This window comes from Pleurodeles waltl, chromosome 3_1, assembly GCF_031143425.1.
Source record: "Pleurodeles waltl isolate 20211129_DDA chromosome 3_1, aPleWal1.hap1.20221129, whole genome shotgun sequence".
In the NCBI taxonomy this organism is placed as follows: Eukaryota; Metazoa; Chordata; class Amphibia; order Caudata; family Salamandridae; genus Pleurodeles; species Pleurodeles waltl.
Genome location: NC_090440.1, coordinates 170,958,306 through 170,981,025, shown reverse-complemented (window position 1 = coordinate 170,981,025; position 22,720 = coordinate 170,958,306). Strand labels below are relative to the sequence as shown.

Below are 22,720 nucleotides of genomic sequence, written 5' to 3'. Positions count from 1 at the left end.
TGTGCTGAATTTTACAGCACACATACAAAGAGGAATATGACTTTCAGGATTGTTTTTGTGAAGGAAGGTGTCCCTTCCTGTACAAAAACAATCCTGCATGCAATACATGCACGCTTGTACAATGGTGCAAGTGTGCATGCATGGGGTGCTAGGCTGCCAAAAGGGTGCCAGCTCAGGAGAAAAGGCAGGAATGCACTGCATTGCCCTAAATGCAGTGCATTGCTGCCCTTTCCCTGTGATGCAGTGCAGCAGTGCAAGGTGACTTCCTGCACTGCACTGTTTCACATTCGCATAAATAGGACCCTTTCTATATTTTTTTTTAGTGTTGGCCATGTTGGAATGGTAAAGTAAAAAAGGTAAAAAGACTGCTAGTGCATCACGACGCATGTGTGCACATGAACTGCTACACATACATGTGGAATGTCTTTTCTTCTCATTTCAAGATGGCTACCTTATGTGTGCACATGTGTTGCATGTGTGTGCCCATGTGGTGCGTGTGTCAAGATGCAGCAGTGGCAGTTTTAGCTTTCTTGTTCTTTACCGTTCCAACATGAACCAACAGTAAAGTAAAAATAAAGTGTGTGTGAAAGTGAGCAGTGTTTTCCAGCTGCGAGGTCCTCGAAGAAAAAAATAAAATAAAAACCATTACAAAGCCAATACGTCGTCAATCACCTGTTAAAGGCTAGACTTGTTGGCTTTGCCAACGCTTGTTTGCTTCTATTGTCCAGTTCCTTTTTAAAGGATACCGACCCACACACTTCTAGCATTCTTCTTCCTTTCCCTTCAGGACCTGATAACCACTTGCTTGACCCTAACTCAATCATTTCCCGTTTCTGTTACAATTATAAAATTCTGCTCTTAAGTGTGTCATTTGGCAATGAAAGAATAAAATGTTTAACAGAACACTTTAAATTGCTACCCTGTGTTGTTACTGTAGCACATTTTATTGAAAGCACAAAACCCTTGCAGAAACAAGAGGGGTTTCGATTTACTTCTGCATTTTAATGCATCAAAATACTTTAATCCTCACTAAAATAAACATGTGCATATGAAATAGAATGCATAAACACATGAATATTAAATGCACATTTTTACAATTCTCTTTGATCTACGCTTGTAAGAGTTTCCTAATACTGCAAACACAGTGCCTCAAGATCATGGGGAATTATTGCAATTTTAAGTTTTTTATATATGTTTTATTTTTATTATTAGCAGCCAGCCAGTGGTTGTTAACTACCGATCTGCCCCAACCCCCCTCTGTGATCATTAATGTTAATGCGATTGTCGGACTCGTGCCTATGGGACACAACTGTGCGCAGTGTCATTCTAAACCACAACATCATTATCGACTCAGCGGGCTGAACTGTAGGTACAGTACAGTGAGATGAAGCATTTATGACAACCAGGCGCACAAAAACAGCGCGCGCATCTCGAGGATCTGTTTACAAGGCATTAGAGGTTTGAAGCGAGAATCTTGCTAGAAACAAAGCTGATGTCATTCATGGACTCCAGGGTCAAAAGGATTGCCTTGTTTCCCTGCGCTGAACGTCACCCGTGGTTCTGTTCACACCGTGCATCCTCATACTGACCAGAGGCATAGTTAACGTGGATTCCTGCAACCAGAATGCACATCCGTCACGTTGCCACTAGTCGTCGTCCTACCTAAGTTTAGTCCAGGTCTGCCTAAAGTATTTTATTGGCAAAACCCACTGCTGAGTGCTGAGGATGGAACAGCACATTAGGTCAAGCTTAAAAGACTGAGGAAACACAGGGCGTGTGAGTGGAACAGAAAGGTGGAAAGAAGGAAGGTAAGCACATGGGGAAGGGAAAAAAAAGATATTTAGGAAATGAGTCATATTAAAATACTATGACGAGCGTTAAAGTGCACTACCACACACCTCCCTTTCAAGAAACAAAAAAACAACAAAAAAACACAAAGGCCCTAAATAAAATTTACAATGCAATCATCATACTTTTTTAGTTGACAAACCTTTTCATTTTGCTGTCCTTGAACTGAATGTGTATAATTCCTTCTTCACAAAACTTGGGACCAGGTTTTAAAAACGTGGTGCTTCATTACATGAAGCGCCACTTTTCTTGCACCCCACTACCCCCCTCCCCAACTGCACCATGTGTGCGCCGTATTAATGATACGGCGCACCATGGTGCACGTTAGGATCAATAGCGTCATAATTTCTGACGCTATTGTGGTACTTTGTAGGATTAACCTAAAAAATGTTGGCTCTAATACTGCAAAGTACTTAAAGGCCCATTGTAAACAGTGGTTCTCCTCAATTTAACACCTGCTCTGAGCAGTCGTTAAAAATGGCGCAGTGAAGTCTCATAGATTCCAGTGCTCCATTTTTCTGGACCTCCTACTGGATGAACTCGCCTGTTGCATACATTATGCCTGGTGCAGGCATAATGTGATGCAAGGGTTTATTTACAAAGTGGCGCAATGCGTGCATTACACCACTTTGTAAATTTGGTGCAGCGTTTTTGCCAACCGAACGCCACATTAGCATCAAAAACATGACACTAATGTGGTGCGAGGTGGCCCCTAAATTTGGGCCTTGGTTTCTTAATCTTAACAACATTCTACATCTTTTGGTTGATCTCACTGTATGTATCAGACACTTCAGCTTGTAACTTCTCAACACATTTTTTAGCCGTAAATTACTTGTCATCTCAAAATTCACACTTAGTGGTGCCTATGAGCCAATCAGGATTCAAACTGTTGTGAAGTTTTCTTCTTTTAAGGAACTCACAAAAATGTGCTTGTTCTTAGAACCCAGATCGACACACAATCTCAAATGTCCATTTTTAACCAAAACTATGTGCAAAACCCAATCGGATAAATCATCTGGTTCAATCACCCCTGATAAATACATATTTTTAAGAAAACTAAGCTCTCACTCTCATGGACAAACTCCTATAAATGTGTTTGGAAGGGACAGTATTATTTTATACTACAATGTTGTGAGAGAACACTGAAACCTGCCCCACAACTTTCCTAAAACCTGCCTTATATTCATTCAGCAACAACTTAAAATCCTCATCATGTAAAATCATACACAATTCACATTGTTGAAAGTATTTCATGTAAAATACAGGAAAATTGGCACTAGGACTCAGCAAGATCCCCGTTGTTTCCTGATGCCGTCAACCTAACACATGTGGATCATCAACAGAACCATGCACCTTGCCCAAGAAACACCTGTCCTGGAAACAGACAGTGGTAAAGAAGTATCCAAGCATATATATTATTTTTCTTCTTCACCTCTATTCCTTAGTGTCAGTAGGTTCTAATGTGTTGCCTTCCCATGCATACAAATTGCACAATTCATGGTAAAAATTTACAGTGAACACATGCAAACAACAGAGCACAAGCCCCGAAAATTGATGCAGGAATGTATTTTGTGCTATCTATAGCACTGTTAGAAATACCACCTGCCAAATAATAGCTGTTAGAAATGGGGTCTTTGGGTGACAGTCAGGTTACTCCCTGTTCAAGCAAGGACCCTCACTCTAGTCAGGGTAAAAGAGAATCACCCTCAGCTAACCCCTGCTTACCCCCTTGGTAGCTTGACAGAGCAGTAGGCTTTACTTCAGAGTGCTAAGTGTAAAGTATTTGTACCAACACACACAGTAACTTAATGAGAACACTCCAAAATGACACAACACAGGTTTAGAAAAATAGGAAATATTTATCTAAACAAAACAAGACCAAAATGACAAAAATCCACAACACACAAGTCAAGTTATCAATAAAAATGCAAAAAGAGTCTTTAAGTAGTTTTAAACACACACTAACACTCTTAGCATGAAAATGTACCTTGGGTGCGTCAAAAATAACCCTGCCCGGGTGAGTGTGCGTCAAAAAGGGCTTGCGATGCGTTGATTCCACTCACGAGCGGTACCTTGAGTTGTTTCTCCTTTTGCCGGGTCAGGCGCGTTGTTTCTTCTCTCTGCAGGAGAGCGATGCGTCGATCCGGTCAGCACTCTCGGGTCCAGGTAGGCCTTGTGTTGTTTTTACATGCCCAGCGGTACTAGAGTCGGAAATCCAGCCGCACGATGATCCGAAAACCACGCAGCGTGGGTTGCGGTCTCCCACCCTCCGTCAGCGATGCTGCACGTTGTCTCTCCTGCTCCCTGCGTCGATTCTTCAGTTGCGTTTCCAGAGAGCATTGATTTTCAGCTGCAGAGCCGGCAGTGCGTCATTTCTTCAGCTGCTGATCGGAGTCACGTCGATCTTTTCCCCGCACGGCGCTCTGTGCGTGGATTTCCTTTTCTTTAGGATGCCAGCTTCTCCTTTCAGGGTCCCAGGAACTGGATGGGCACCACAGTCTCTCCAGAGACTCCAGGTGCTGGCAGAGAGAAGTCTTTGCTGTCCCTGAGACTTCAAACAACAGGAGGCAAGCTCTAAATCAAGCCCTTGGAGATTTTTTCTCAAGATGGAAGGTACACAGAGTCCAGTCTTTGCCCTCTTACTCTGGCAGAAGCAGCAACTGCAGGATAGCTCCACAAAGCACAGTCACAGACAGGGCAGCTCTTCTTCCTCCGCTCTTCAGCTCTTCTCCAGGTAGAGGTTCCTCTTGTTTCCAGAAGTGTTTCTAAAGTCTGTGGTTTTGGGTGCCCTTCTTATACCGAATTTCTCCTTTGAAGTAGGCCTACTTCAAAGTAAAGTCTCTTTTGAATGTGAAATCCTGCCTTGCCCAGGCCAGGCCCCAGACACTAACCAGGGGGTTTGGAGACTGCATTGTGTGAGGGCAGGCCCTTTCAGGTGTGAGTGACCACTCCTCCCCTCCCTCCGAGCACAGATGGCTCATCAGGATATGCAGGCTACACCCCAGCTCCCTTTGTGTCACTTTCTAGTGTGAGGTGCAACCAGCCCAACTATCAAACTGACCCAGACAGGAAATCCACAAACAGGCAGAGTCACAGAAATGGTATAAGCAAGAAAATGCTCACTTTCTAAAAGTGGCATTTTCAAACACACAATCTTAAAATCAACTTTACTAAAATATGTATTTTTAAATTTGAGCTCAGAGACCCCAAACTCCAAATGTCCATCCGCTCCCAAAGGGAATCTACACTTTAATCAGATTTAAAGGTAGCCCCCATGTTAACCTATGAGAGGGACAGGCCTTGCAATAGTGAAAAACGAATTTAGCAATATTTCACTGTTAGGACATATAAAACACATTACTATATGTCCTACCTTAACCATACACTGCACCCTGCCTTTGGGGCTACCTACGGCCTACCTTAGGGGTGTCTGACATGTAAGAAAAGGGAAGGTTTAGGCCTGGCAAGTGGTTACACTTGCCAAGTCGAATTTACAGTTAAAACTGCTCACACAGACACTGCAGTGGCAGGTCTGAGACATGATTACAGACCTACCTATGTGGACGGCACATCCAGTGCTGCAGGCTCACTAGTAGCATTTGATTTACAGGCCCTGGCACCTCCAGTGCACTTTACTAGGGACTTACTAGTAAATCAAATATGCCAATCATGGATAAGCCAATTACATACACATTTTGTAAAGGAGCATTTGCATTTAGCAGTGGTAAAGTGGATAGCAGTGGTAAAGTGCCCAGAGTAACAAAAATAGTGAAATCAGAGTCCAGCACACATCAAAAACCTGGGGGACAGAGGCAAAAAGTTAAGGGAGACTACGCCAAGGATGAAAAGTCTAACAAGCACAAAATAACAGATTTCCATTTTGTGTAATTATGCCTAATTATGTGTAATTTAGCTGAAATGTCTCACAGTTATGTGAAGGCAAATCATGAGAATTTCACACATCCCTAATTTCTTCTAAAAAATCCCTTATCTCTATGTTTGTCTAATCTCTACTTTCCAAAGTTAATCTTAAATATAGTAACCACTTCATCTGCTTTCTACATTTAACGTTTTGAACGATGTAATTGATCACTCATCACTCTTACCAGTTGCAACTGTTTCAATAGGACTTTGCATAGTCCCATCAGCTAATCTTGGACCAACTTTTTACCAGAACATTTGATGATGAACTGATCCCTTATGTACACATCTTTGCTGGGCCCAAAATCACAATGTACAGCAAGAATCCTTGCACGGCTGCATATGAATCTTTTGGCCCATTGACATTGCTTGTCAAGAATAAAATGTCTTCCCATCACTGTGTGGGGTTCTTCAGTTAAGTGTACTTTAAGTCTATCCACTGCCTCAATGAAACAGTCATAATATTTGGAATTCCTGCCTTTGGGAGCTGGGAGAAGAGGGGGGTGTTAAAAAAACGTCCTTACTGTCCATAACAAAAAGATTTGATAGTATGCCATTCTTTTGGTTTGAATCAAAAGTGTCTTAATTTTTACCATCCTATATCCATTTATCCAACTTAAAGTAGCACAATAAAAATGTCAAATAAATATGTCAGTGACCGTTGCTTCAAACACATTGGAGGATGACAATGTAACATGTTGCTGTGGAAAAGAAGAGTGTCTGGAATACTTGACTTCACTGTATTCTAGCCAATTTATATTATAAGCTGTTTGCGTATGAAGTGCTACATTCCTCATGACAGCTGCTGTGCATCATGTTACAACAGAATAGACAGTGACTCCAAAGCATGCATTGGCTAAACTAATAGGTTTCACTTATGTGGAGTGGCATGGCATAGAGTAGTGTGGAGTGGCATATAGTTGAGTGGCATACAGTGGAGTGGAGTAAAGTGGCTTGGAGTTGCACAGAGAGACGTAGAGTAGAACTGTGTAGAGTCGAGTGGTGTAGAGTAGCTCACAGTGAAGCGGAATGGCAAAGAGTGCAGTGGCATAGAGTAGAGTCGAGTGTTGTTGAGTAGAGTGGGGTGGACTAACAGAGTAGAGTGGCGTAGAGTAGACTCGAGTAGCATAGAGTGGAGTGGCATAGAGTGACATGGCATGGAATAGATTGGTGTGGAGTGGTGCAGAGTGGAGTGAAGTAGAGTGGTTTGTAGTGGAATAGACTAATGTGGCATAGAATAGCATGGAGTGAAATGGGGCAGAGTAAGGTGTCGTAGAGTGGTGTAGAGTATTGTCATAGAGTGCCATAGAGTAGAGTGGTGTGCAGTAGAGTAGCATTGTGTGGAGTGGGGTGGAGTGGCTTAGAGTGACGTAGAATGAAGTGGCATAGATTGGGGTGGTATGGACTGTCATAGAGTAGAGTGGAGTGGTGTAGAGTAGAGTGGACCAATGTAGAGTGCAGTGGCATAAAGTGCATAAAGTGCAATGGCGTAGAGTGGTGAAGAGTAGAGGGCAGACGAATAGAGTGGTGTATAGTGCACTGGGGTAGAGTGCTGTGGAGTAGAGAGGTGCATCATAGAGTAGAGTGGCATACAATGCAGTGGCAGAGAGTAGAGTGGTGTACACTGCAGTGGCATAGAGTAGAGTGATGTAGAGTAGAGTGGCAAAGAGTGCAGTGGAATAGGGCAGACTGCAATGGCGTAGAGTGCAGTGTGCAGTGGGTTAGAGTCCAGTGGTGTAGAGTAGAGTGGCATAAAGTGCAGACCCATAGAGTGGTGCAGAGTAAAGTGAAGCAGAGTGCAGTGGCATAGAGTAGAGCGGTGCAGAGTAGAGTGCAAGGGCATGGGGTGCAGTGGTGTAGAGTAGAGTGCAGTTCTGTACGTACAGGGTGGCGGGAAGGAAAACAAGCAACATGGAAGGAGGACGGTTGGGAGGGATTAGAAGCTACATGGTTGAGGATGTGGGAGACAGATTGAAATTACAAGCACTCACATGGAGTGCCTGAACACAAAAAAATGTAGCTCCAAAAACGGGAGCACTTGGCCAATGCTCTAGTGGAGGTACATACACAAAGGACCTGATTCACAAAGGTAAACTTTCACTTTTGTGTAAGTTTACAATTGTTTTCTATTCACAAAGGTATTTTACTAGTAGTATTTTTACGACTACAGAGTCTCTGCAGATAAAATGACAGTATGGTTGAGTGGAGTGGCATAGACTGTCATGGAGTGGCATAGAGTGGAGTGCAAAATAGTGTTGTGGAGTGCTTTTGAGGGAGTAGAGCGGAGTGGAGAAGAGTGGGAGGGCATGGGGTGGAGGGAGTAGAGTAGAGTGGAGCAGAAAGGAGTAGAGTATTGTAGAGTGGAGTGGCATATGGTACAGTGTCATAGACTGAAGGGGCAGAGAATGTTGTAGAGTGAAGTTGAGTGGCCTAGAGTGGACTGGCATAGAATTGAATGTTGTAGAGTGGCGTAGTATAGAGTAAAGTGTTACAAAGTGGAGTAAAGTGGAATGGTATAGCATAGAGTGTAGTAAAGTGTTATATAGTGGAATGTCGTAGAGTGTTGTAGAGTGTTGTGGCATAGAGTTCTGTGCTGTAAAATGTTGTGGCATGAAGTGGAGGGGCGTAGAGTGGAGTGGCGTTTTGCAGAGTAGAGTGGCATTTCATAGGGTACAGTGGCACTTCACAGAGCGGCATAGAGTGGAGTGCATAGAGTGAAGTGGTGTAAAGTGGAGTGGAATGTCATAAAGTAGAGTGGAGTGGAGTGGCATGTCACAGAGTAGAGTGGAGTGCCATGTCATAGAGTGATGTGTTATAGAGTGTCTTGGAGTGGAGTGGAGTGGCATGTTGTAAAGTGGAGTGGCATGTTGTAGAGTGGTATGATGCTGTAGAGCAGTGGATTATGGAGTGGGGTAGAGTGAAGTGGAATGATGTGGAGCGCAGTGTTGTATGGTGGAGTGGAGTGTTGCGTTGAATTGAGTGGCATGTTATAGAATGAAGTGAATGTTGTACAATGGAGTGGTATGTCATAGGGTATAGGGGCATAGAGTGGAGTAGAGTGTTGTAAAGTGGAGTGGTGTATAGTGGAATAGCGTAGGGTGAGCATGCATAGTGTGGCAGGCACTGCCATTACAGGTAACACATTTTCAGTTAAAATTATTATTATATTTGCACAAACATACAGTTTTACTCATGAAAGTATACAAGGCACAAACAATAAAATATGGAAACATCTTCATGTAGTGTATTGATCTGTTTGATTGTATTAAAATATTTGTTTCCTCCACACTTCGCAATGACTAAAAAGTGCTTCACTTGTGCTTTCCTTATATCAGCACAGTTCATTTACAGAAATTTAAATTTTGTGTGTGCTAGAAAAAAGCCTCGGAAGACAAAGCATGCCATTTGGCCTCTGGCTTTGAATGCACTGCAAATGTGATAGTATAAGACCAAGATCTAAATGCCTGTTTACAGGAAGCGAGCACTTGTGGAAGAATACAGAAAATAGGCTATGCTCCATGGGAGGGACTATCGTAAGCTGGAAAGCATAAAACAAATATGTTATGTAAGTTGATTTGCATAGTACACTAATTATCTGAATGGGTTTCCAGGTGTTTGGGCAGGTGTATGGTCCCCAAGGTGCTTGTGCGAAAAGTCAGGTCTTAAGCTTCTTGCAGAACTCAAGAAGTGAGGAGGAGGCTCTGGTGTATTGAGGGAGGTTGTTCCAACTCTTGGATGCAATGTAGGAGAATGAGTGACCTCCAGTTTTGCTTTTGTGGATGCGGGAAGTGTGTGCAAGTGAGAGTGAGGCAGACCATAGGTGTCTGGTGGGTTGGTGAAAGTGTATGCAGCTGTTCAGGTATTCTGGTCCTGTGTGTGTGAGAGAAGTTTGAATTTGCTCCACTTGTAAATGGGGAGCCAGTGAAGCTTCCTGAGGTGTGGTGTTGGTCAGTGTGGGAGGCCAAGTATGAGCCTTGCTGCGGTATTCTGGATGGTCAGGAGTCTGTGTAGGAGTTGTTTGTAGATCCCAACATGGAAAGTGTTGCTATAGTCCAGCCTGCTGACAATGAGTGCTTGCGTGATCATCCATCTGGTGTGCTGAACCAGTAATGGAAAGATACATTTTTTATACTTGACACAAGGCATGAAACCTTTTGAAGATCTTTTGCAGAATGCATAGAATATGAAAGCAGGAGGTGCACTCAGTGTTTACTTGAGCCATCATTTTGAGCTTGTCATCTGGGATGATCCCTAGATTTCTTACATTGTCTGTGGGTGTTCTCCCTACTCCAACAGTCACCAGGTGGAATCCCACGTGGACATCTTGTTGCTGAAGACCAGTACGTCCGTCATGTCGGAGTTGAGCTTTATGCAGGTGGGTTGCATCCAGTCTGCTACCATGGTCATGCAATTGGTGAAGTTGGTTCTGGTGGTGGTTGTCTTGTCCGTCAGGGAGAGGAAAAGTTGGGTGTCATCAGTGTAGGCGATGACAGTGATATCTTGTGATTGGATGATATTGGCGAGAGATGTCATCTATATTTTGAAAAGGATGGGGCAGAGGGACAATCAGTGTAGGACTCCACATATCAGTTTCTTCGTCTCTGGACACTGTTGTAAAAGGTGGCAGATTGATCCTTTGAGTTCTTCCCGTGAGGAGAGAACATATACATTTGAGAGTGGATCCTTGTATGCCATTCTCGTGGATTCTTCTAGTGAACTTGTTATGGGAGACAGTGTTGAACTCTTTGAGATGGTTGAGCAGGATGAGGGCTGCTGTTTCTCCTTGGTCCAGGATTATTCAAATGTTGTCAGTGGCTTTTTTCGGTGCTGCAGGTTTTTCTGGTGGAGTCTAGTGTCTCTCTTCTCTGTGTTCACCAATTCCTGTTTCCCAGTGTTTACCACTGGTCCTCATATTATTGTGCATGAGGTCATGGGTCAATGCAGTGAGAGACAAAAGAGTGTGTAGCTCTTGTTGTATCTCAGGTACAATGTAAGTGCTCTCTGACATGATCATGCTGAAGCCCAAACAACCTGGTGTGATGTGCTTATGCATTTGTGATAAAAATGCCTCAACTTCAACATCACATCAGGTATTTCAGGCTTATCCAAGTCTTCACTATCTTCTACTTCTTTGGCACTACATACAGCAGCCCAGTTGTGAACTAGTACCAGATAATATGATTGTGTCACTAGACATTAAATTAATCTCTATTGGCTGCTGCTAGAGTCGAGGATACATTTTGAAAATTCTTGGTATAAGCTTAGAAAGCATTCATTCTGAAAACCCCTTGTTCCGTCGCAAATCACCAAAGCTAGATGGCAGCACTTGGCATTCAAAGATAGTTCCTGGCTATGAGTGAATTTTGCCTTAGATTCTGTAGGCCAAAACTTTGAAACACGTTTTCACTTGAATTGCCACTAGCTGGTGGAATTCGCTTCCAGAACACATCAGACTTTTTCATTCACTTCTTGGTTTTCATCAGCTTACAAACACACATTTGGTGGATATTCTCTTGCTTTTAGACCCACAATAAGTTGCTAAACTTTTTATTAATGTTACCTTGTCTGCTTAGATATTTTTTCTCCAGCCTTCTAAATTTGTCTCTAGTTTTATTTAATTTAGCCAGATAATTCCTTTTAGTCAGATCCCACTCAAGAAATACCTATATAAATACTGTGATTCTTTATGAACGACATCTCAGTTGATCACAGACATAGCTGCAGGTTTCTTATGAATGGGACAGTGCTTAATTTGAGCCGGTGATTGCCGATGGGGGGCACCCGCACTTATTTTTGAGGGCTGGCACTTACTTTTTTGCATCAGGTAATTACTTTGAAAAAAAGGCACAGTCAGGCAAGAGAATCAAATAAAAACTAAATGCGTCCCAATGGGAGAAAGCAGAATGCTGCAAGAGTGAGCTGAGGGGGCAGGGAGAGGCTGTAAATGGATTAAAGATGCCTGAGATGGCTTTAGTATTATGCTGCCTTAGTATTCTGTGCTCGCACATTTAAATGCATCGGCTGTGTGTTTAAGAGGAGGGCTTTGGGCACCAGCACGTTTTTATTTACAAATTGACCACTGGGATAGGGGGTAATAAAAAAGGGTCTTCTGCAATAAATGTAACCTTTGTGATATCTGCAGGTCAGATAATCCAGGCAACGAAACGAGTGAGAGAGAACCTACTAATGGAAATCTGGTCACTACAGCGGGCTCCATACATTCTACGCCTAAACTCAGTGGCAGAAAAGATTCAGCAAGCCCAAGGTAAATACTAAAGCTTCCGACATAGGTGATGTCATTTCTTAAATATTTGTGCAGACTTTTGTTTAAAGTGCAGAATCAGAGTGCTTGAGTCCAGAGTTGGATATGCATTGGGTAAGAGTTGCTGAACGAACTTTTCTACATGTACCTGATTCTGAGCAATCTGTTACTGAAAGCTGGAATGCCATGGCTGTCCATTTTTAGGTAGGCAGGGTGGCACCTCCCTTTCTACACATAGGCCCTGATTACAAATTATGCAGGACTTGTTTGAGGGTTTTAACTCACCCTGTGCATATTATCACTGCCCTGTGAGGGATTTGCAGTGGGGTTAAACAGCTGCTTTTATGAGTTCTCTTGTGGAAATGAGGCATAACATGCAAAAATGGGATTTAATACACCAGATCAGATTCTGTGTTTTGTGACCTTTTTCCACGCTTTTCCTCTAATAAATATCCGTAAGTATGAGCTGCCAGAATCTACCTGGGGAAAACAACGGTGTATGATACTTATCACACAAGTCACTGTCCGGATCCCTTTGTAAAGTCCTGCTTGCATACCGGTCAGATGTCTTGAAGACAGAGACACAAAGTTAATAGGGATATAACTTTACTATCTGCTATTTTGATTCCTTTTCCCTAGCCTCATAGCAGGAAATAGGTGACTGTTAAGGGAGTAAGGGTGGATGAAGGGGTTCAGCCCATTTAGGTTCAAAGGATGCTCATGTCACTCCTGCTATCCCTAAAAGTTTGATAAATGGACAACTATGTGACAAGCTGACCTAATTTTTCTAGGTAACGATGGGTTACTTTAAGGATTTAATCTCATAGCTCTCATTGTGTCTGCAATGCAACGCATTTTACAAGGTGTTTAATACTGCGTTAAAGACTTTCTCAGTGTGTCAGCCTAACGTGAACTGTGATAAGTAACAAAGCTGTACAAACTGTGAAACTGACAGGTAACAGTGAAAAATGCTGCACGTGGATATACAGATCTGAAAACGAGGTGTTGAACGGAGCCCTGTAGCTAAAATAGTGAACTCCAGGGGCAGCTGACAACTTCTGAGAGCGGTGTGGTGGGCAAATGACTGGGGTGGTTGCAAGGAAGGGGTAAATAAAACAAATAAAATAACTTACTTTGTTTGCAAGGTGACGTCCTCCTCATTCCGGTTTCCATCGCATGCCCAGGCTCCAACTCCCTTAACCAATCCTGGCAATCCTCGCATGCTGTTAACCAGCATGAGAGATGCACCAGGGTTGGAGGGAGCGGCCTCTCTCGGCGCTCCTGAGGGCACAGGAGGCCTGTGCTTCCTCTCATCCCACTTGTCTAAGAAAGCTGGGTTGAGAGCTTTAAAGTGGCATGTCTGGCTGGCCTTCGCAAGACGACCAACCAAAGGGACGTGCTCACTTTACATAAGCGCACAGGAAGTGCGCTGGCACTTAGCTAGGCCCGCCCCGTCTTGAAACTCGGTTCAGGACCAAGGGTGAAAAAAATAATGGTGATAAACTAACTTTATCACCATTTTATTTTTCATCTCTGGGCAGTGCCTGTGGACATTTTTAACAGCCAGGCGACGCTCCTCCGCTATAATAGTGAGCTTTGATTTTGCAAACTAACCTGCAGAAGAAAGTGACAGGTAGCTTGGTGGATCAGAACAATCAAATTTTCATTCATCGAATACTGCAGAGAGTGCTGCTGTCTGAACCCTTCACGACTCTTCCTGTGATATAATCATAGTATGGGGTATGGGTGGCTGTGACTGATAGATATTTAAAGCTGTGCAGAAAATGTAAAGAAAATTCTGTTGAACAAAGTGAATACACTTCACATTCCTTGGTTTATTATTAAGTGTAGGCTGATCACTTTTCACCACTGAAAACTGCCATCAGGCATCTTGTGAGATATAGTTGAGATCAGCTGTGTCACTGATACAATTAGAGGTGGGCTGAAGATGCCATCCACGGTTTATTGGGAGTTTCAGTAAATCTTCCACCGTGGAATCGCCACTATTTCAATTACCACCGCAAAAATTACAGTTGGTGCATGGCAGCGGCAATTCAGACGATGATTGATTTACCCCATCTGCCAGGACAATCAGATTGTATATCACACGAATATTTAAATTAAACTTCTACTACATGTTCCCTTGGCATTCAACAGCAGAACAGACAGTAGCATTCCTTTGTAAATCCAGTGCATCAAAAGGAATTTTGGAAACATGAAAGTTTACAAATTTTCAATGTCCCAAACAATGTTTCCTTTCACCTCAACCCGCCCTTTATTGCTGCTCTTCTTTTTTGTTTCTTCTTTTGGATTATGGGAAACAGAGATAGCCAATTAATGTACTACTGAACATGAAGGCTATGAATATAGAGCTACAACAATATTGTGTCCAAATATCGAAATGCTGCGGTATACAGAGGATGTATACATTTACACTTCCTAATTCATCTATTTACCTTGAAAAAATAAATAAATAAATATATATAGATAGATAGATAGATAGATAGATAGATAGATATTCAAGGTATATAATGTGCATATATATATATATATCTTTAAGGTATATAATGTGCATATATATATTTATATATGTATATCTTCAAGTTATGTAGATGTGAATTAAGGTAAAGAAAATCTATAATTACTTACCTTTCTCTATTTTGGATTCACTATTTTGTTTTGCCTTGAAATTTGTATACCTCAGTATTCTACCTTCGATATTCAGGGGTTATACCAAAGTTTAAGCAGCCTATTTTGATTCAAATGAAATATATTGCGTGGTGCTCTGTGATTTCTTTACTGGCCCTCCCGCTCACACTTTAAAACGTTTAAACATGTTTTTAGATTTATTTTCTGTAATTGTCCATCATTTGCCATAGAAACAAGTGACTTATTTTCAGAATCTAACAAAATTCTGTTTTACTAAACTTCCCAACATGGCATCGAGTGATAGACGACTCATGAAGCCCTTTTAGTGATAGTGCAGGTCAGTCGATCCTTAAACTGGACAAAATTGTTCAGGAGCAAAATTTACTATGGGCGAAAATGCCAATGCAAATAGAATACCAATTTGCCAAAGATTTATGTTAATTATTTATTTAAGAAGAACATTTTAATGAGCTGAATAGTAGCAGGCTCTGATGTAAACTTAAATTTATCTGAATGGGGAAACATTTGTTGATGATGAATGCCGCCTTCAGCCAAACAACTGTTAGACATTGATAATCTGAGACTGTTACAAGGGTGTGTGTTGGTGTTCGGATGCATAAATTAATTGAATGCTTGCCTCGGAAGAGCATGCATTCGTATCACAAGTCCACAACAAAGGACACCAACCTCTTCTTACGAATGGTAATTTGTGAGAGATCAACAATGTCAAAAGCTCTAAAGCTATGCTGAGTCTGGAAGATCAGTGGACTAATTCATTTACCTCAGAAATGTATAGTTTGACCCACAGCCACATGTCCACGCAGTCTTTCATCCTTCTGGAGTCAAAAAAATGTATGTGATTGAGTAAGACAACAATGAACACCTAGGTCTGACTTACATATCGGGTGCATTGGCCAGGGACAAACTGGCCATTTATCCCATAGGCAGGGCCTTTGGAATTATGCGACTGTGAGCCCGCAGCAATTTGTGCAAAGTTATAGATTTGTTGCATTTGCCACATAATTCATAATCTGCTGCTTAATCTGCACATATTAGTACGCAACAAATGTTAATTAAAATGCAGCAACACGTGTTGCGGCTCAGTGGTAAGCCCTTTGCAAAGGTTGACACAGTTTGTGTGTTAAACTATTAGTAATAAGTTGCAACTAATGCCCAGACAGTGTTAACAGATTTACAAATGACAAAACAATGAATTACTACTGTCCCAAAATGTGCTGTATTATGCCACATAATTTGCCTTTTCCTGTTGCATACTTTACCCAACCCTGCCGCACAATTGGGCCCTCCCCTGCCGCATAAGTCCAGTGGCCCTCGCCATAGAACACTGGCTTGGGGGCTGGAACCTCTGAGGGCTGGTTTTGAAGGCCCAGGCCTGCTACAGGTGCCTCTGTTGCTTTCCCCAACTACCTGAGGTTGTTTGCAGCAGGCACAGTGGTAGCTTGTGGAGACAGTTAAGAGAAAGAGAGAGACAGAGAATGTACAGATGGGAAGAGAGCGAGACATAGAGCAAAGGGGTCGGTCTGGTTTGTTTCAAGATTTTTGTTACAGCTGCTTTAAGCTTCCAGCCTGGCACTTACTCTGAGTAAACTGTGGCACCCCTTCACCATGTGTGCCGGACACTGAACAGGGAAGCTCACCCGATTGTATAAAAAATGTGCTGTCCTTAACGCCGGTCAGAACTCTGAAAGTTTTCACTGATCTTAAAGGGTAGTGGGTTGAAACATTAGCTCCTTTCACTTTAGGATGACCCGCCACTCCATAAAGAAAGGAGTCCTGGTTGGTCCTTATGGCTTCTATCACTCCTCCCTGGGGAGGGGCCACTGAGTGTACACCATCTACTTGGGTGCACAGTCATGGCAACCTCTAGACAACGGTTTTGCCTGTGTGCCTAAAAATGTAATATGGAGCAGGCACAAAGGCAAAGTATTCCCTTATTTGCTGAGGGCATGCCCTTATGTCAATTGGGAAATGCCCCATAGTGATTGTGCCAGGGCAAAATGTTCACCAGCACAGTCCATATTATTGAAAGGACCAGAAGGTGCAAAAACAAGTTGCAAATGCACGTTTGGCAGAATGTTTTAAATTAAACAGGGAGAGACAGAGAAACAAACATTGAAATGTTGGAGCAGAAGGCCTATAGCAGTCATTATTGGCCCTGATCCACTCTATTGTTTTCAGTGGAGCTCACAACATTCCAGTGCTCTAATGAATGATGATGGACTTCTTTGACCCGTCACTTCCGGAATACTGAATCTGAAGTTGTTCATTGTAAGAAACTGGAGCACCATTCATTTACTTTTGACCTCATGTCAGTTACATATAAATAAGAATAGACCTCCCCCAAAGGAACTGTTTGACCACTACTCCGAGACTATGGGCCAGATGTAGCAATTTCCAAATTTGCGATTCGGAAATTGTGAGTTGGTGCGACTCGCAATTTCCGAATCGCAAATTCAGATGCAGAACGGTGTCTCAGACACCGTCTGCGAATCGCTATGGGGTCGCAAAGACCACCTCATTAATATTAATGAGGCGGGTCGCATTTTGCGACCCCATAGCGATTCCTTGCACTATAAAGCAGGTTTTTTTTGTTTTTGTATTGCAGCCCGTTTTCCTTAAAGAAAAACGAGATGCAATACAACCATTTGGTTTCGTTTTTTCAGAGTAGGCAGTGGTCCATTGGACCACTGCCTGCTCTGATAAAACATTTTTGGCAACATTCACAAAGGGGAAGGGGTCCCATGGGGACCCCTTCCCTTTTGCGAATGGGTTACCACCAGTGTGACACTGGTAGTAACTGCAAATTGCTTTGCGACCGCGTTCGTGGTCACAAAGCAATTTAGCATTGCAGTGCGAGTCGCAAATAGGAAGGTGACACCCCTTGCTATTTGCGTGTCGCATTCACATTTTGTAAGTCGGTACCGACTTGCAAAATGTGAATGAGCATCGCGATGCGCATTTTGCATGGCGTAAACTGCGATTTTCGCAGTTTGCACCATGCAAAATGCTACCTACATCTGGCCCTATGTCCCTCAGTAGTGGAACAACAATCAACCCTGAGGCTTGTTGGGAAATCTCTGATGACACCACACCTCTGGACTGATGCTACTCAGGTGCACTTTAAAGATTTTAGCACAAGGACAGGATCTTAATTTTAGCATCATTCAAGTATAGCCAGCTCACTTGTATTCAGCCCTGGATTGGCTTAAGGAGTTCTTGATTGGATGAGGGGACCCTGGTTCCCTAATGAAGGATCTGGGTGAAATCAAGTTACAGCTGGTTATCAGTAGCTGAGTGCTGGACGACATATCATTGTTTACAAAGAAAATAAATAGTCACTGTCCTTGAAGAAACCATAATAGCACCTTGCATATGCCCAAGATGAATTCACCCATTGTCACATGCTGTATTGGTTAAGATAAGAGACATATCAGCCCAGCTATAATGTTTCTGTCAGATCTATCTGACTCACAGCTTTCTGGACAACTGCAATGTGCAGCAGATCACAAGTGCATGGCAGCCCATGTGCAATGCTTTTTTAGTAGCTCTCTTTTGTAGACCAGGATTAATTTGAGAATCTTCAACTTGTACATGACATGCTTTGGCATATAACTCAAAACATCCATCCAGATGGATCAAGATGCACACTTTCTCCATATTAATGCCCTACTATTCATAGCTGTTTTCAAATTTAAGAAACCTCAGTATCGATCATACATCCCTGATATTGATATTGTATCCACATCCTAATGGCTCTGAGAATAATTAAACACTTTAGCTTCACATTGACATCCAGAGATGAACTTTGGATTCAATTGAGCATGAGAATGACTATACTACCACCTAGAAGTATGTAAGCCAGTTTTTGGCACAAATATTGTCTTCCAATCCACCTATTGACTCACTCGCTAGCATTTTCATGGCATTATAGTGCAAGCTATCATTGTGAAGATTAAGGTATATGTAGTTTGGAAACTAACACATTATTAAATAAGAGCTTATTAAATGCTACTTATTAATCCAGCCATCCCTCACTGAATACACAAACCGCTGTCTAAGGCTGTCTGGCCATCCCCAAGAGGGATAAAATAAGAGTTTATTGTAGACTGATGAGTCTAGTTGGGAAGCCGAGCATACGTCTGTCCTCTAGCTGGGTCTGGTGGGTCTGGTGGGTCATGCATCCTATGCATGTACCTGTGTTTGACAAAATTGTGATGAGTTTGAACCCTAGAAGATCCACTCAGCCTTTGAGCCTTTTGAAGTTGATAACATGCATAGCCTTAAGCTGTGTAACAATAAACATTTGTAGTTTGAAAGCAAGAAGTCCCTGCGTAAATGGGTGATTTACAAATATACTTGTTATGTTAATGTTTCACACTGAAAGATATTGTCATGCATTCTAGGCTACTGAACTTCATTTTGTCATACTGGTAGCAGGACAATCCTTCTGGCTTCAGCCCCATCCCTGTGCTCTGCTTCACCATGATGGATCGTTTAAGGTGCTGGAAACACTAGTGCTAAACAGCAAGAGCTTGTCTTTTCATAATATAAGGCCTCCATCAATTACAAGAAACTAGTAATGCCATTTTAGTAGCCTGATGGCACCTTTAACTAACTTTTGCCAACGTCATCTTGATATTGGTACTTATATAATTTTGTAAAGCATGACGAATGCCCGGAGATGTCTTGGTGCTGACATAGAGTCCAGGTAAATAGCACCGAAAAGACCTTCCTTAAATAGGGGTGGTGAAGAACCAAGTTTTAAGATGGTTTTGGAAACAAGCTAAGTTCGAAACTAGTCTTGCCTTAAAATGTTGTGGTAAGTTTGTTTAGAGGGACATTATTATTGCTGCCCCTTAGGATTGAAACCTCCTCCAAGAGATGCCTGGTATTCATCACTATAGTGCCATGCTAGACCCACTATGCTTTGTAGCAGTTTTAAACAGGGCAAATAACTCAGGGAATACACCTTTCCTCCGAACAAGAGGACCTGTTTTAATAGATCATATGTACCAGCATGTGCACAGTTTATCCCTGACACCAGTGTGCTAGTCTAACCTATTACCCTTGCCCACTTGTCTGGTGGGGAAGATGTACGTGCCTAGAAGTCCTAAAGCAAACTGATAGGTGTGATACAGAAAACTTCCTGTAGACTATAAATTACACTTCTTCTCTCTGCCTATTTGTGCATAGGTAAAGTGAAAGGCCATTGTCTGAAGATTACTGACACTTTTGTGGGAACTGAGTTCCTCAAAAACCACATCTACTGATTGGTATTTGGTACCATCAGGCAAAATAACTTTACAGAATTACTCGGAACACTGTTGGCTGTACCATCAGCACTATATAGAGTATACAGGACCTCTGTGCAGTCTAAATAGAGCAAATGGGACATCTGCTGCTTTTTGGCAGATGTTCAGCATCCACTAAACTCTAAACAAGGCTACAAGGTTCTGGGCATGCTCCAGCACCTGGTCCCAGTCTTACCTTTTGAACCTTTGAAAATCAGCTTAACAAACTCCTGCCAGGTGAATCCGAAGAGTATCTGACCCTGCCTACTACACCTGCCGTAAACAGTAATGCCCAATAGCAAATAGAGAACTATTCAAGAGCATTCCAAAGCACATGTCCATTTAAATATCAAATCACAATCAACCTGATCATTTTCAACTTTGTTTTATTCTTCGCCACATTGTCTCAAAATGTCTATCCAACCTTATGAAGATCTTGTCAGAGGAGGTTTGGGGCTCATTCTCGGGGGATGGCATCCCTCCAGAAAAATGACAAAGCTTTCTTCATTAAGCTATAACCAATACCAGTTTTTCAAAAGAGTAACCCCACCACTGGTTGTATGGACTTATAACAATCCACAAAGGGAAATGAGGAGCAATAATCTACATACACAATACATCATTAAAGACTTTAAATTTAGGCAATATGTTATGTTATGTTATGTTAACAAGATTTCTAAAGCACATGTATGCCCCCAGAAGGAGGCTTCCCAGTGCTAGTCACAGGTAAGATGACAGTAGAGGAGGAAAGCAGTCTAGATTTAGGAGGAGAACAACCAGGTCTTCAGTTGCTTACGAAAGCTTAAATGATTTAGAGTTTTTCTTAGTGAAGTAGGCAAAGAGTTCCATAGGGTCGGGGCTAAAATGTGAAAGGAATGTCTGCCCATTCTTGTTCTTCTATAGCGGGGTATATAGGCCAGATTCAAGTCCGCTGAGCGTAAGCTCTAGCAGGGAAATATGATTGCATCAGGGTTGCGAGACATGGCGCTCTGCATGTATAGAGGATCTTATGAGAGGTGCAAAGTGCTTTAAATGTCATGCGCTTCTCAATAGGGTACCACTGGAGCTTGATAAGGAACTGAGAGGCTGTACAGAATTTGGGAAGGGAGAAAAGAAGCCTGGCAGCAGTATTTTGAATGACCTGTAGTCGGTTCAAGACTGATCTTTTGGCACCCGTGTAGAGACTGTTGCAACCGTTGATGCATGAAATGACAAGAGATTGAACACTGAGTTGAGAACTTGTAAAGTGAAGAATCCCTTAATGGATTTAATTCTTCCCAAGATGCCAAAATAGTGGCCTGCTAGGGCTTTTAAAGAGAGTTAGTGTGAGTTAAAGTGTTTTATTGTCAAACTTTTTAGTTGTAGATCTGTTTATTCACTAGGCATTAGTCTTTAGATTCCAGTGTAAAAAATAAATATAATCCATCAATTGGTATTTGGTTATAAAATAGAATAAAATGTTGGTTAAAATCACTATCAGTATGGTAAATACTAAATAAATTCTAAATAAATTTCAATTAATGAGAGAAAAAGTGTCAGTTCAGATACCCATTAAGAGTACTGATGAGAGAATAAGTACAGCTTTCCATTACAAGCCGGAAAGTGTTATCACCTCAAAAATAACAGCAGACATTTCAGGGAAAAATGTAAGAAAACAACCTCTCATAAAGAAAAGCATCAGAAACTCGAAAGATGAGTCTCCAGTCAGAGAGTCGGGGAAGGGACAATTTGCGTTCTAGGAACACGCAGTAATATAAAAACACGAATTCCATTTTGCAACATCATTTCCTTTTGTCTTCTTCATCCACCAATAGAATATCAGCATCTCCTGGGAACAAACCACTCCCCATGCCCTCACCAGAGAAAAATAGACTTTCAGACATTAGTCCTTGAAAAGGTTAATATGTTGTTTTCTTGTGGTCCTAAGCCTCTTTCCATGAGTCATCCTTCCGTTTGCTATGATCTCCTCCAGTAAGAACCTCACAATCATTTTTCTAATACAAAACAAGGGTCTATTCATTAGCTAATAGTAGACTCCTGAAGTAGCAACATCTGCAGCAAAAGAAGAAAAACATCTTGCACACTTTATTCAATGTGAAAAACACTCCTTTCCGTGTTAATGCATTATTTTCCATTTAACATGGCATGACTAGATAGGGTAACTTAATTCAGCACTTTAACCCGTTTGCTGCTAAATCTCTCCCCACCGGACCACCTCCCCAATGCTAAGGTTTTTTTTGGCTATTAGGGGTAGTTCCCACTTAGCTAACTTTTTGTCCACATAAACTATCCATGCCAATTTTGCACCCTTTTATCCAGCATCCTGGGGATTCTACAAGTACCCAGGGTTTGTGGATTCCCCTGGAGGAGACCGAGGAATTAGCCAAAATAGAGCTAAAAGTTGTTTTTTGGGGGAAAAATGGGAACTAAGTGCTGCAGAAGAAAGCATCTCTTTTTTCTCTGCAAATGTCATCAACAAAGGGTTTGCAGTGCTAAAATCACTATCTTCCCAGCTTTAAGAAAAAGGCAGACTAAAATCTAAAAAACAAAATCTTCAATACAGTTTTGGCACTTTACTGGGACATACCCCATTTTTTCCTAGTTTTTATGCTTTCAACTTCCTTCCAGTTAGTGATAGAAAAGGGTGTGAAACCAATGGTAGATCCTAGAAATCTATACGTTTCTGAGAAGTAAACAAAAATCTAAATTTAGAAAGGGGTCATTTGTG

The 22,720-nt window shown here is 42.0% G+C and overlaps 1 protein-coding gene across 2 annotated transcripts in view; it reads left to right on the top strand.

Annotated features, from left to right (window-relative positions):
• The window catches only part of LOC138283889 (tetratricopeptide repeat protein 24-like), a 304,911-nt gene that overhangs the window by 155,147 nt on the left and 127,044 nt on the right, over positions 1-22,720 (top strand). For both annotated transcript variants that reach the window (XM_069222092.1, XM_069222094.1), the window contains exon 8: positions 11,912-12,034. In XM_069222092.1, coding sequence (XP_069078193.1) covers positions 11,912-12,034 — 123 coding nt within the window. The remainder of the gene's footprint in view (positions 1-11,911; positions 12,035-22,720) is intronic.